Source organism: Salvelinus alpinus, chromosome 2 (assembly GCF_045679555.1).
Source record: "Salvelinus alpinus chromosome 2, SLU_Salpinus.1, whole genome shotgun sequence".
Taxonomy (NCBI): Eukaryota; Metazoa; Chordata; class Actinopteri; order Salmoniformes; family Salmonidae; genus Salvelinus; species Salvelinus alpinus.
In genome coordinates, this window is record NC_092087.1 from 108,629,861 (window position 1) to 108,644,731 (window position 14,871).

The 14,871-nt window shown below is 40.2% G+C and overlaps 1 protein-coding gene across 1 annotated transcript; it reads left to right on the top strand.

Moving 5' to 3' along the window:
- Positions 1 to 3,298: 3,298 nt before the first annotated feature.
- On the top strand, positions 3,299 to 9,645 carry LOC139542161 (zinc finger protein 850-like). The gene is made up of 2 exons (XM_071347255.1): positions 3,299 to 3,330; positions 4,839 to 9,645. Exons 1-2 carry the CDS (start codon positions 3,299 to 3,301, stop codon positions 7,024 to 7,026), a joined length of 2,220 nt encoding a protein of 739 aa, XP_071203356.1. The 3' UTR covers positions 7,027 to 9,645.
- The last annotated feature ends 5,226 nt before the right edge of the window (positions 9,646 to 14,871 follow it).

Consider the following 14,871-nt stretch of genomic DNA (forward strand, 5'->3'; position numbering starts at 1 on the left):
TTGAGAGCATCAAATCCATGCTGCATTGTGGGTAAATGGTGACTGGCTGACTGATTTATAAATAATAATGAGTAGTTATTCATGATGTAAGGTGATTTGTAGATCAGTCAGTCGCCTGCAGTGTCGAACCAGCCCAATACCAAACCAATCAGGTGGTTGTTCGATGAAACGAAGCTTCAGACGTCATTGATCACGTGCTGCTGATAAAGTGATACAGGCATCAACACAAAAAAAGTTTACTGCTTTCAAGGCCTCGTACCTCCGGTATCAAACATAACATTCATATCGAAAAGTTGACAAAACAAAAAGGAGCAAGCAGGTTGATTTCCTCTGTCATTTTGAGCCCACGGCAAGAAGGCACCAGAGCCTACCGTGCTAACGGGTTCCCACTAGATAACACAACCACACAGTTCATGAAAAGCATGAGGTGAAGCTTGAGCTAGATATCAACCTATCGAGCTAGTGTGACCTTCCTGGTCTCTCAAGTCAGTGAGTCAACACAGGAAGGAGCAATGGATGGATAGTTCATTTATTTCCAAAGCTGCAATGATGGGACACACACAGTATGGATGAATGATCAGTAGTGACGGGATATAAATAGCACTCCCACAGCAATTATACATTAATCTGCCCTATAATATTCGAACAAAAAAAATATTGAAATGTCTATCAAAGTCATTGTGATCGTATAGTGGATTTAACAATTCCTACTAATTCCTAATTTACTATAATAAAATGAATAGATTGTTTCCATGTGTCTCATATTCACTACATCAGAATAAACTGTCATCCATTTTACTATCAAAATATATCAAATTAACCTGAAGATTTACTCAATGTCCCCCTCTGGTGGCGAAGAAGTATAATACACCTAAACTAACAAAACCGGGCTGATAAACTGGCTGGTGTTCATGAGTTTATAAAACATGTACTTTATACATTTGTCATAAATGACCTGCATTGATGAGACACACAGTGTGGATGAATAATCAGTAGTCGACAGGGTAAAAATAGCACTCCTAAAGAAGATGCATTTTCCAGTTAGATACCAACTTGAAAGAGGGAACTTTAGCATAAAACCCACATGGAAAACTGAGATTTGGCAAATAACATATAAAGAGAGGCTTATTTGACGCCAAACCAACAACAGTAGTTCCTAAAACATAAATTGCTAATGTATGATTTAAAACGTGGATTTTATGATGTAATGTCAACTTTATACATTTTAACTTGTTGTCTGAAGATAAAATATTAATTTTACTCAACTGCGTTACCCACTCCAGTCAGCAGATGGCGGTCTGCGACTTTAAGGTTATGCTGTTGGTGTGACGTATAATCTAGTGGACCGAACGCGTCTTTCAGCAGCAGCAACAATAGTTAGTCAGACACCTCGGTAGCTTGCTAGACAAAATAGCCGAACCAATATAGCTCTTTAGACGCTTTAGTGTATATTAGCCACAGTGTTTTAAACCCACTTCTGTCGCCTAGTTAGTAATCCGATTTAATTTCATATTTACGGTGTTGTTATTAGTCAGCTTGCGGGCTGGTTAAGTTAGCATTAGCCTAGCTAGCTAACATCCCCGACCATGCGGTCACTAAGCTACTCTCCTGCTAAAGGAGATGAGGATATCACAGTAAAACAAGAAGTAGAGGGTGAGGCTGTTACAGTGAAAGAAGAAGAGAAAGACGTTTCAGTGAAAGAAGAGGAAGACGCGTTCAGAGTGAAAGAGGAGGAGGATGTTACAGTAAAAGGAGAGGAGGATGCAGTTTATGGAGTGAAAGAGGAGGGAGAGATGTCTGTTACATCGAAAAAGTTGGAGGAAGAAGAGGAGGAAACTGGATTTCTGGGCCCGGTTTCCCAAACACATCTTAAGGCATCCAATGGTTCTAACGATGAATTTAGCCATAAGATGGTTTTGGGAAACCGTTCCCTGATTAACACTAGTAAGTACTGTCTTAAATATAGAGGCACAAACTCTGCGGTTGTTGAACTGATTTTTGGTTTTAAAGGGGAAATCTGCAATTGCTACATCCATATTGTGACTTTTAAATTATTTATTTATAGCCATTGATTCTTGAAGAATATAACACATGACTCATGAGCTTAGTTCAACTGTTTACCCCATCAGAACCCAGAATAAGCTTTTTTTACTACAATTTTTAGAAATAATGTAAAGCAACACTGTATAGCCTCAACATGGTTAAAATTATAATGTTGATATCATGGATGGTCAGTCCTTGCATCCATAGGTCTGTCTGTCTCTAGTTACATTTCTCCAACCCCATAATCATTTCATTACCAAAACAGTGGTGGAATGACAGATTTGTTATTGTTTGAACTGCAGATTGCTGGGTTGTGTGGGTTTTTTAAACAGCAACAAAATGGCTGCCCAGAGACTTGGTTTGGTAAACAGCTGAGGGATGGGGGAAGGAGAAGTGTAACCAATCAAGTGCCGAATGGTGAAAGGGCGAGAGCTGGAAATATTTTACGAAAATACTTTGAGGAACTATTGTCATTCGCAATTGATTTCATTAAGACTTTGTTTACTTGCTTTGGTGACGAAAAAATTACTTTGAGAAGCTCCACAACTCATTAGTGGTGGTGCGTTAAAACCTGTTATAGCTGAAGAGGCAGAATCGAATAACCTGGAAAGAGGTGGCCATTTCAAACTGCCTCGTACTCAATTCTTGCTCGTACAATATGCATATTATTATTACTATTGGATAGAAAACAATCTCTAGTTTCTAAAACCGTTTGAAATTTTTCTCTAAGTGGAACAGAAGTCATTTGGCAGCACTTTCCCTGACCAGGAAGTAGAATGTCAGAAATCTATGCTCTCTTCAACGTTCTGCCTATACATGGTCATCATACGTAGGACCCTACTTACACCTCATAGGCCTTCCTCTGGGTGTCATGCGGAAGTGAGAGCAGAAAGGACTTGATTATCTCGTTCAGAGGTGGAATAAAACCAACTTCTTTGACTTGACCGTCCACTTCCGGTACTCTGAGGCGCGCGACTTGGAAGTGAGATTGCCTTATGTTTTGCTGCCGTTTCGGACGACAACTATCTCCGGCTCGGATATTATTTGATAAATGTGACCATATCATCGTAATGTATGTTTTTTCAATATAGTTTAATCAGATTATTGAAATTTTTTCGGGAGTTTTGCCGTGTTCCGTTCTGTTACTTTTTTTACGTTTGAGAGATCCGTGCCACTCGGCTCGTGCCCATGCTAAATGAAGAGGGAAAATTAACGTTTTTAATCCAAACAACGACTGTTCTTGACAAAGGACACCATGTCCAACATTCTGACGGAAGATCACGAAAAGTAAGAAACATTTTATGATGTTATTTCATAGATCTGTTGTGCATGTCTACTGGTCGTGGGCGCCCAAGTGTGTCTGGCTATTGTTGCTATGCTAATATAGCGCTACATTTTGTTTTCGCTGTAAAACATTTAATAAATCGGAAATATTGTCTGGAATCACAAGATGCCTGTCTTTCAATTGCTGCACACTATATATTTTTCAGAAATGTTTTATGATGAGTAATTAGGTATTTGAAGTTGGTGTCTGTAAATATTATGGCTGCTTTCGGTGCAATTTCTGATTGTAGCTGAAATGTAAACTATGATTTATACCTGAAAAATGCACATTTTTCTAAAAAAACATATGCTATACCATAAATATGTTATCAGACTGTCATCTTATGAAGTTTTTTCTTGGTTAGTGGCTATTTATTTCTTTATTTGGTCGAATTTGTGATAGCTAGTGATGGAGTAAGAAACTGATGGAGTAAGAAAAATGGTGTCTTTTGCTAACGTGGTTAGCTAATAGATTTACATATTTTGTCTTCCCTGTAAAACATTTTAAAAATCGGACATGTTGGCTGGATTCACAAGATGTTTATCTTTCAAATGCTGTATTGGACTTGTTAATGTGTGAAAGTTAAATATTTTAAAAAACTATCTTTTGAATTTCGCGCCCTGCACTTGAGCTGGATGTTGTCATAAGTGTACCGGTGTCGGGCTGCAGCCATAACAGGTTAAGACAATCAGAAATACTATCAGACATCCCCAAATGGGCACATTTATAGGCAGGTAGACTAATCCTACTTTTATATGCGCAATCAGGTGTGCGTCCTTACTCAACATTGACAGGAGTGTTTCAAATGAAAGACAATTTAATAAATTGACAAAACTGGCGTATCTTGTGGGGTCAGGTCTGGGTGGTCTGCCAACTATCATCAGCTGATCCAGGAAATCATTTTCTGAATGCCAGTCAAATTACAAACATCACGACATGCTACAACAACCAAAGTGCTTCTTCATTCATTACTCTGGTAAAGACAGTTATGCCGTGCTCCACGTTAGATCCAACATCCCTAACAAATTGGTGTTTATAATGTTATTGTCTGCTTGATTTACTGTAGGGTCCCATTAGTCTGTTTGGACACGGAGATACTTAGCTCATAATGTGTAGATAACTGTTCCTTGATGGATAGGCTATTGTACAACACACAGAGCTATTTTCCTATATTTGTTGTTAGGTGAAGTTATGGGCCAATTTGGCAAACAGTGTACAAACCCTCATTGTCAGGCTGATGGAAAAGCTAGCCAAAGAGCATTTTACTGGTTGAAGTGGTTTTTAAGTACAAAGCGGTTGATTTGCGATGATGACACATACCTTATATTAAGCAGGACATTCAAACGAGCCTTACAATTATAATCCAAAGTAGTGTGAAATGCACTCATAAGCAACCTGGACATGGAGGTTACTCCCCTGAGTTTCCCCCCATTCACATTCAGAATACATTGTGAAAAACTAAAATCTGGAGATTTCTGCTGTTGTGGGCCTTTAACCTTCTGTCTGACATTGTCATTCACACAGGAGAGAGACGGGACTATCGTGGATCCTCTGGGGAGTCTCAACAACATCATGATGCTGACGAGGCAGAGAAGAGTCTCTCCACATCAGACCTCAAGAAACACCAGCAGAGATCCACAGGGAAGAAATCTCACTGCTGCTCTGACTGTGGGAAATGTTGCAAATCTTCATCAGAACTTAAAATACACCAGCGAACACACACAGGAGAGAAACCTTATACCTGTGATCAATGTGGGAAGAGTTTTACTAGATCTCACTATCTAACTATACACCAGAGAACACACACAGGAGAGAAACCTTATAGCTGTGATCAATGTGGGAAGAGTTTTGCTAAATCTATCCATCTGACTGTACACCAGAGAACACACACAGGAGAGAAACCTTATATCTGTGATCAATGTGGGAAGAGTTTTACTCATCTAAGCAGCCTGACAGGACACCGGAGAACTCACACAGGAGAGAAACCTTATGGCTGTGATCAATGTGGGAAGAGTTTTACTATATCTAGCTCTCTGACTGTACACCAGAGAACACACACAGGAGAGAAACCTTATATCTGTGATCAATGTGGGAAGAGTTTTACTATATCTAGCTCTCTGACTGTACACCAGAGAACACACACAGGAGAGAAACCTTATACCTGTGATCAATGTGGGATGAGTTTTACTAGATCTAGCTATCTAACTATACACCAGCGAGTACACACAGGAGAGAAACCATATAGCTGTGATCACTGTAGGAAGAGTTTTACTACATCTGGTAATCTAACTGTACACCAGAGAACACACACAGGAGAGAAATCTTATAGCTGTGATCAATGTGGGAAGAGTTTTGCTAAATCTAGCCATCTGACTGCACACCAGAGAACACACACAGGAGAGAAATCTTATGGCTGTGATCAATGTGGGAAGAGTTTTACTCAGCTAAGCAGCCTGACAGGACACCGGAGAACTCACACAGGAGAGAAACCTTATGGCTGTGATCAATGTGGGAAGAGTTTTACTAGATCTCGCTATCTAACTATACACCAGAGAACACACACAGGAGAGAAACCTTATAGCTGTGATCAATGTGGGAAGAGTTTTACTAGATCTAGCTATCTAACTATACACCATAGAACACACACAGGAGAGAAACCTTATATCTGTGATCAATGTGGGAAGAGTTTTACTATATCTAGCTCTCTGACTGTACACCAGAGAACACACACAGGAGAGAAACCTTATACCTGTGATCAATGTGGGATGAGTTTTACTAGATCTAGCTATCTAACTATACACCAGCGAGTACACACAGGAGAGAAACCATATAGCTGTGATCACTGTAGGAAGAGTTTTACTACATCTGGTAATCTAACTGTACACCAGAGAACACACACAGGAGAGAAACCTTATAGCTGTGATCAATGTGGGAAGAGTTTTGCTAAATCTAGCCATCTGACTGCACACCAGAGAACACACACAGGAGAGAAATCTTATGGCTGTGATCAATGTGGGAAGAGTTTTACTCATCTAAGCAACCTGATAGTACACCTACGGGGACACACAGGAGAGAAACCATATAGCTGTGATCACTGTAGGAAGAGTTTTACTACATCTAGCTATCTAACTATACACCAGAGAACACACACAGGAGAGAAAGCTTATGTCTGTGATCAATGTGGGAAGAGTTTTACTCAGCTAAGCAGCCTGACAGGACACCGGAGAACTCACACAGGAGAGAAACCTTATGGCTGTGATCAATGTGGGGAAAGTTTTACTTCATCTAGTTATCTGACTAAACACCAGAGAACTCACACAGGAGAGAAACCTTATGGCTGTGATCAATGTGGGAAGAGTTTTACTGCATCTAGCGATCTAAATAGACACCAGAGAATACACACAGGAGATAAACCTTATGGCTGTGTTCAATGTGGCAAGAGTTTTATTCGGCTACAAACCCTGAAATCACACCGGAGAACTCACACAGGAGAGAAATCTTATAGCTGTGGTCAATGTGGGAAGAGTTTTACTACATTTAGCTATCTGACTATACACCAGAGAACACACACAGGAGAGAAGCCTTATAGCTGTGATCAATGTGACAAGAGATACTCTGATAAAAGATCTCTGATCAAACATCAGAAAATACATACATGAAGAAGTTGTTTCATGATATCAATGAAGTAATGTCACAATGTAGAATGTTTTAACATTGTAGTAGGAGTATTCTAATGATGTCACAATGTAGAATGTTTTAACATTGTAGTAGGAGTATTTTAATGATGTCACAATGTAGAATGTTTTAACATTGTAGAAGGAGTATTTTAATGATGTCACAATGTAGAACCCTAATCGTTTGTTAAATTGATTTTAGGGAAAAAGAGGAAAAATCCAGGCTCTGAATTGAAAGAGTATTATTTATGAGATTTATCAAAAAGTGACTAACAAAAAAGAGCTGTGTTACACTTTACCATGTTGGTGACCCACTTGAATCAAAATGCAACACTTCAAACTGTTTCTGCATATTGGTTATTGATTTGGACACGTTAAAACTGTGTTTTGACATTGCACTATTCCCATTTAGCAAAATGTCATTCAAAAGACGTTGAAAATAAGACTATTTCTGACGTCCAGTATATGTTCGGTTGTAGTTGAAAGTGAAAGTTGAAAAGATGTCTTTTCTGGTCGATTTTTTTCAATGACTTGAAAACTGCTTAATTTCAACGTACTTGCAGCCGATACACCTATAATCAATTTTTATTAACAATCTGACATCACTCCAGTATTTCTTGACAACATTCAAGTGCTAATTGTCTTTATTCCACTACTGAAGAAGCATGACTCAAATCACCTCATATATTCAAACATCCAGCCTGACAAAAGATACATGTTTTATTATTCCATGCCTCACCATTAAGTTAATTATTGCCAATACATATTAACAAAGGGGTGAACATTTGGTTTTGATATTTCATATTTACAATTATGTAACATTTAGTAATCATAGTTATTCATGCAACCAACTTGACATTTTTGGGTACATTTATATTGACAATGTTACCCTGCTTTTATATCCAACAACATGCCTATCTAGGTAACCCTGAAAAGAGATAGAAGCTCCGCAGTGAGGTGGAAAGTTACTACGGATATCGCAGGAGTTTCATCTTGAAATCAGACATGTCTGTGTTAAGGACAACTTGGTTGCTGATTATCAAGGGTGGGCAGTCAAATAGATTTGTGTTTTGCATTTAGCCAGTGAGTTACCATGATCACAATTTCACAAACACGTTTTTCCCGTGTTGGAGATTAGTTTTATCTCTTATTCTTTTCTGTATTTTTTTTGAAACGGCATTGTTGGTTAGGGGCTCGTAAGTAAGAGTTCCAGTGTTGTATCCGGCCCATGTGACTAATACTATTTGATTTGAGTTTTGTTTGGGCTCATTCCAAGGGGACGAGAGTTCTAGGAGCTAGTGAGTTTTAGGGAGACGAGAGTTCTAGAAGCTAGTGAGTTTTAGGAAGACGAGAGTTCTAGAAGCTAGTGAGTTTTAGGAAGACGAGAGTTCTAGAAGCTAGTGAGTTTTAGGAAGACGAGAGTTCTAGAAGCTAGTGAGTTTTAGGATTCTATAGAAAGAAAAAGGAGAAAAAAATAATACGATTGTATATTATTATTTAGAAATATGTGTTTTTTCTTGTTTTTAATTGTTGACAGCCAGTAGACACCATGTTTATATTGTAGAAGGTGAAGCATTGTAGATGATTATGTGAAATGGAAGTTGTAGAGATACTCTGAAGGATTGGCTATGAAAAGCCAACTGACATTTACTCCTGAGGTGCTGACCTGTTGCACCTTCGACAACCACTGTGATTATTATTATTTGACCCTGCTGGTCATCTATGAACGTTTGAACATCTTGGCCATGTTCTGTTATAATCTCCACCCGGCACAGCCAGAAGAGGACTGGCCACCCCTCAGAGCCTGGTTCCTCTCTAAGTTTCTTCCTAGGTTCTGGTCTTTCTAGGGAGTTTTTCCTAGCCACTGTGCTTCTACACCTGCATTGCTTGCTGTTTGGGGTTTTAGGCTGGGTTTCTGTACAGCACTCTGTGACATCAGCTGATGTAAGAAGGGCTTTATAAATACATTTGATTGATTGATTGATTGTACAACTGAATGCATTCAACTGAAATGTGTCTTGGGAGCACTGATTGGTGTCACCTCGTTAGTCAGTATGTGTTACACCTGTGCTGGCTTGTCCATCTCGTTAGTGGGAAGGTGTTTCACCTGAGCTGGTCCAGGTTCTATTTAAGAGTGTCTGGCCCAGTGCTCCAGTTGTCTTGATAGATGTGGAAAGTAAACACCTTTAGTTGCTCCCCCTTTTTGGTTTACTTCCTGTCTTTAAGTTTGGTGTGAGTTTTTCTTTTTTTTTCCTCTTCTTGGGCAGATTTAGTGGGTCTCATGGTGGGTGTCTTTTAGGTCCCAGTTGTTGTTACTAGTCAACTTTCAGTGGACACCCCCATAGTGTCTTTCAGAACCCCTCCTAAAAAACAAGCTTATATTTTGGGTTGGGTTGGATATAGCATCATATTGTTTATATTTTAATCAATGGCATTTCCTTGCAATGTTCATTTGTCTTTCAGTTGTTATTCTTCTGTTTTTTATCCTCTTATGTTTGTTGTGTACTAAATATTTCATTTTTTTTCTTAGTTTTTTCCTGTGAAGCCATTGTGTTGCATCCATGTCTGACATGTGCTGTATAAATAAAGCTTGATTTGAAAATATCAACAGACTCTTGGTCCATCTTAGTATGAAAATCAGTATCAATCCCACTTTTCCAGCCTGCTGAAGGCCTGGTGGAGTGGTAAACACCACCCCCGGCTCTACCAGGGGCTTGAGGTGGTCTCCCACAGCTCTGCTGGTGGAGTGGTAAACACCACCCCCGGCTCTACCAGGGGCTTGAGGTGGTCTCCCACAGCTCTGCTGGTGGAGTGGTAAACACCACCCCCGGCTCTACCAGGGGCTTGAGGTGGTCTCCCACAGCTCTGATGGTGGAGTGGTAAACACCACCCCCGGCTCTACCAGGGGCTTGAGGTGGTCTCCCACAGCTCTGCTTATGTCATGTTCTGTGGCCTTGCTGTTCCATTTCTTGACTGCCCCTGCAACACAGAAAGAAACACATTTAGTCATATTATATAAAACTCTCAAAGTAATGGATAAGGAGCATCTATGGCCTCAGTTACACCTGGCACCTAAATGTGACTTCTGTCATCCAATCACTCCAAGCTGCATTAGGTTCAGATCTACCAGGATGGGCCTTGACATAGTCTGGATGCAGTCAGGCCACTGAATATGCATCAGCAATATAAAGAGATGGGGTGAATTAGTGGGGAAAAGTACATTCTACATAAATTACCTTCATAATATCAAAGAACAAATGTGTGTGTCTGAGGGGAAATTAACTTTCATACAGCCAAAAGGGGTGAGAAATTACACCCATATCAGTGGACAATTTGCACTAATGTAAATAAACATAGATGATGGAACATATTCCCTTTTGCTGACGTGATGAACCACTAAGGGGACATAAATATTTACCATCTAAACCATGTGTGACCTCTCACCTCTCTGGCTGTAGAAGTGTTCTTCCTAACCAGTCCCTCAACAGCTCTCTGACTGAGCTCCACCCTCACTGGGTCTTCAGAGGAGAGGAAGGCTGAGGAGGGATGGAAGGATGAATGGATCAGTCAGTCAATAAAGTGTAGAGTTGCTGTCTGACAAAATAACTATTTTAGTAGTTCATTAAAGTAAATAAGGAATTATGACTGCTGAATACCAACTATCAATCACTTAGATCATGTATTTTCAGGTAGAGATACATCCTTGGGACGTCCCTAGCTCATTGAAGTTGACATTTAAAATGGTTAAAGTTAGGGTTTAGGTAGGGATGTCCCAAGGATCCCAGGTAGCATTGACCATTGTGCCTTCTTCTGTCTCTTTTATATAGCAGGTGATGGGTTCTGACTTCTGTACTTTTAAATATTAAATATCCTTATTATGTGAAATTGAATGAAACAATAATGTATGTTGATGCTAATATGATGTACAATATTCCATGATGTTTCTATATGATAACAATAGAGTAATATATTTAATATGATGTACAATATTCCATGATGTTTCTATATGATAACAATAGAGTAATATATTTAATATGATGTACAATATTCCATGATACCGTAATATATTTAATATAATGTACAATATTCCATAATGTTTCTATATGATAACAATAGAGTAATATATTTAATTTGCCATATACTATTTTTTAACAGTTTCACTAATTAACTTATTCATTATGATTCAACGTCAGTTCACCGTCTCACCTCATACTGTATTGGAGCAGTAGCAGCTGACTGCCCAGTTCACCGTCTCACCTCGTACTGTATTGGAGCAGCAGCAGCTGACTGCCCGGTTCAACATCATTTCACCGTCTCACCTCATACTGTATTGGAGCAGCAGCAGCTGACTGCCCAGTTCAACGTCAGTTCACCGTCTCACCTCATACTGTATTGGAGCAGCAGCAGCTGACTGCCCAGTTCACCGTCTCACCTCATACTGTATTGGAGCAGCAGCAGCTGACTGCCCAGTTCAACGTCAGTTCACCGTCTCACCACCGTCTCACCTCATACTGTATTGGAGCAGCAGCAGCTGACTGCCCAGTTCAACGTCAGTTCACCGTCTCACCTCATACTGTATTGGAGCAGCAGCAGCTGACTGCCCGGTTCAACGTCAGTTCACCGTCTCTCCTCATACTATATTGGAGCAGCAGCTGACTGCCCAGTTCAACATCAGTTCACCGTCTCACCTCACACTGTATTGGAGCAGCAGCAGCTGACTGCCCGGTTCAACGTCAGTTCACCGTCTCACCTCATACTGTATTGGAGCAGCAGCAGCTGACTGCCCGGTTCAACGTCAGTTCACCGTTTCACCTCATACTGTATTGGAGCAGCAACAGCTGACTGCCGGTTCAACATCAGTTCACCGTCTCACCTCATACTGTATTGGAGCAGCAGCAGCTGACTTGATCGTTGATGCTAATCATCATGTTTTGAATATGAGAGTAAATAGAGCCGACTACAACTCTAAAAATGAAGGGTTCAACTGGAGTTGTTCTCAGATCCCCTAAGAACCGTAGGGTTCTTGGTCAATGAAAAACAGCCCCAAAAGGTTCTTCAAAGAACTTGTTAGAAGGTGGGTTCATTGAGGAACCTCCGTTGTTTGCTGGACTTCTTCCGGGAACTTCGCAATTACAACTGAAAACGATGGTGACAAGTTTGGATGCGACAACAGTTAAAATGGTTAAGTTGGGTTGATGTTTGGCTCTGAATATGTCTCGAAATAATTTATAATAGTAATAATATAACATAATAATTAATAACGGAGAAAATGATGGTTTTCTGTGAATAGCTTCCATAACGTTACTATAGTTAATTACCGTAAATATTAGAAAGCCGGGTTTGACCGTCGGCGTTGTTTGAGCTACAGTACAGTACCGTTATCTAGCTAGATAACGTTATGTCCTAACTAGGCACAACTAGGTTTGGATTATTTCCCTCAACTATATTATTTCACATATATTGTATATCGTTTCCATAAAGCAAACATGGCTTTACACTCATTAACGTAAGTTTCCAATCTAGAGCAGTTCTCACTTTTGTGATAATGAACTAGCTAACGTTAACTAACTAAGGACGGTGACCTGTCCAGACGAGATGTTACAACGAACTGAATCGTCAATGGAGGTCTTCCTCTTTATTTTTATTTTATTTAACCTTTATTTAACCAGGTAGGCAAATTGAGAACACGTTCTCATTTACAATTGCGACCTGGCCAAGATAAAGCAAAGCAGTTCGACACATACAACAACACATAGTTACACATGGAGTAAAACAAACATATAGTCAATAATACAGTGAAAAAAAAAATAAGTCTATATACAATGTGAGCAAGTGAGGTATATAGCCTGCTACAGCATGCAATACTATTAACTCACAAGGGGGCAAAACGTAACATGGACAATACTATCCCATTTTGGAAACGTTACATGGACAATACTATCCCATTTTGGAAACGTTACATGTACAATACTATCCCATTTTGGAAACGTTACATGGACAATACTGTCCCATTTTGGAAACGTTACAGGGACAATACTGTCCCATTTTGGAAACGTTACAGGGACAATACTGTCCCATTTTGGAATCGTTACATGGACAATACTATCCCATTTTGGAAACGTTACATGTCCGCCCCCTTGTGGAGGGAAATTAATATCTTAGATGGTAGCTGTAGATGGGATTCAAATGCATAATGGTATTAATACAGTGTCTAGACTACCTCTTTAGTATAAATGCCCTTCAGAATCCAAACACAGTATTGCCACGCAGCAAAATGTTGCGTATAATCTTTCAAGTCAGCCGGATAAAATATTGAACAATTTGTGTACAAAGATATCTTGAAATGTGATATTAGGCCTGTATGGCAGTACTGTTACTGTATGGCAGTACTGTATTGGCTAGTGCTTTCTCCAATATGTTCTTCTATTTTGCATTCAATTGTATGTCGATGCCATTTATCTTTCAATATTTATTTAATATATATATATATATGTTTTAATGCTTGTAAGACTATTCTTTGACACATTTTCTCTTCCTTTGAAATTCTTATAGGACAGAACATGGACACAATGCAATTGGGATCAAGAAGAAGGTACAGATATGTTGTAGGACAGCTGCATTTGAAGTGTACATTAAACCTACATAGCAGTCAATACAAACTGAAATCTATTAGCATACAAATGTGTGCAAATGATCTTTTCAGATCTTCTCAGAAATGAATCAAGTCCATGGAATGGATATAGACAAAAAGATAATTCAAGGACTATCAGAGGTCGAGAGGCGAGGCAGGGGTGAGGACATCATCCTGCTATGTTGACAGTCCCTGAAGGACAATACAGAAGAGGGATTTTCTCTTATTCCTTCCCTTTCTCTAATGTATTTTGTAATAAAATTAGCAAGTGTAGTAAGGTCATTGCTTTACTTTACTAGGACTCGAGACCACAGCAGCGATTATTTTCAGATCTTCTCAGAAATAAATCAAGTCCAGGGAATGGATATGAGAGTGAAATCCCGCTGACCTTTGAAGGCGAGAACATCCACGCCCTCGAGGACATCCCTATGGGACTTGGGGCTCTGCTAGGGCTGTATTTTTTATTTCAGTGTCAGGATGGCGCTAGGTTGCCCGCAACCGACCAATGATAGATGTGTTTGAGTCGACTGACTCTCAGATCATCCTCCACTGACTCGGCCCTGTCTACACCTCCAAGGTGACCCCCCTCACACTGGAATACACACTCAGAGCCTCCTGACTGGGCCCTGTTTACACCTCCAAGGTGACCGCCCTCACACTGGAATACACACTCAGAGCCTCCTGACTCGGCCCTGTTTACACCTCCACACAGGAATACACACTCAGAGCCTACTGCCTCGGCCCTGTTTACACCTCCAAGGAGCCCCCCTCACACTGGAATACACACTCAGAGCCTCCTGACTGGGCCCTGTTTACACCTCCAAGGTGACCGCCCTCACACAGGAATACACACTCAGAGCCTCCTGACTGGGCCCTGTTTACACGTCCAAGATGACCGCCCTCACACAGGAATACACACTCAGAGCCTCCTGACTCGGCCTTGTTTACACCTCCACACAGGAATACACACTCAGAGCCTCCTGACTCGGCCCTGTTTACACCTCCACACAGGAATACACACTCATAGCCTCCTGACTCGGCCCTGTTTACACCTCCAAGGTGACCGCCCTCACACTGGAATACTCAGAGACTACGAGGTTTTGATAAAAACTCCACTTTGCGTGTTTCGCTCACCTCTTTTTTTAAACTAGGTCCGAGATGTGGTATTCACTCGGCTCGCTGCATCTCAGATCAAAGGT

Excerpts from the sequence above, each read along its gene's own strand:
- LOC139542161 (XM_071347255.1), top strand. The coding sequence starts at position 3,299 with ATGTCCAACATTCTGACGGAAGATCACGAAAA. Across the intron at positions 3,331-4,838 it reads CTGACGGAAGATCACGAAAA|ATTTCTGCTGTTGTGGGCCT; the intron begins GTAAGAAACATT and ends TAAAATCTGGAG.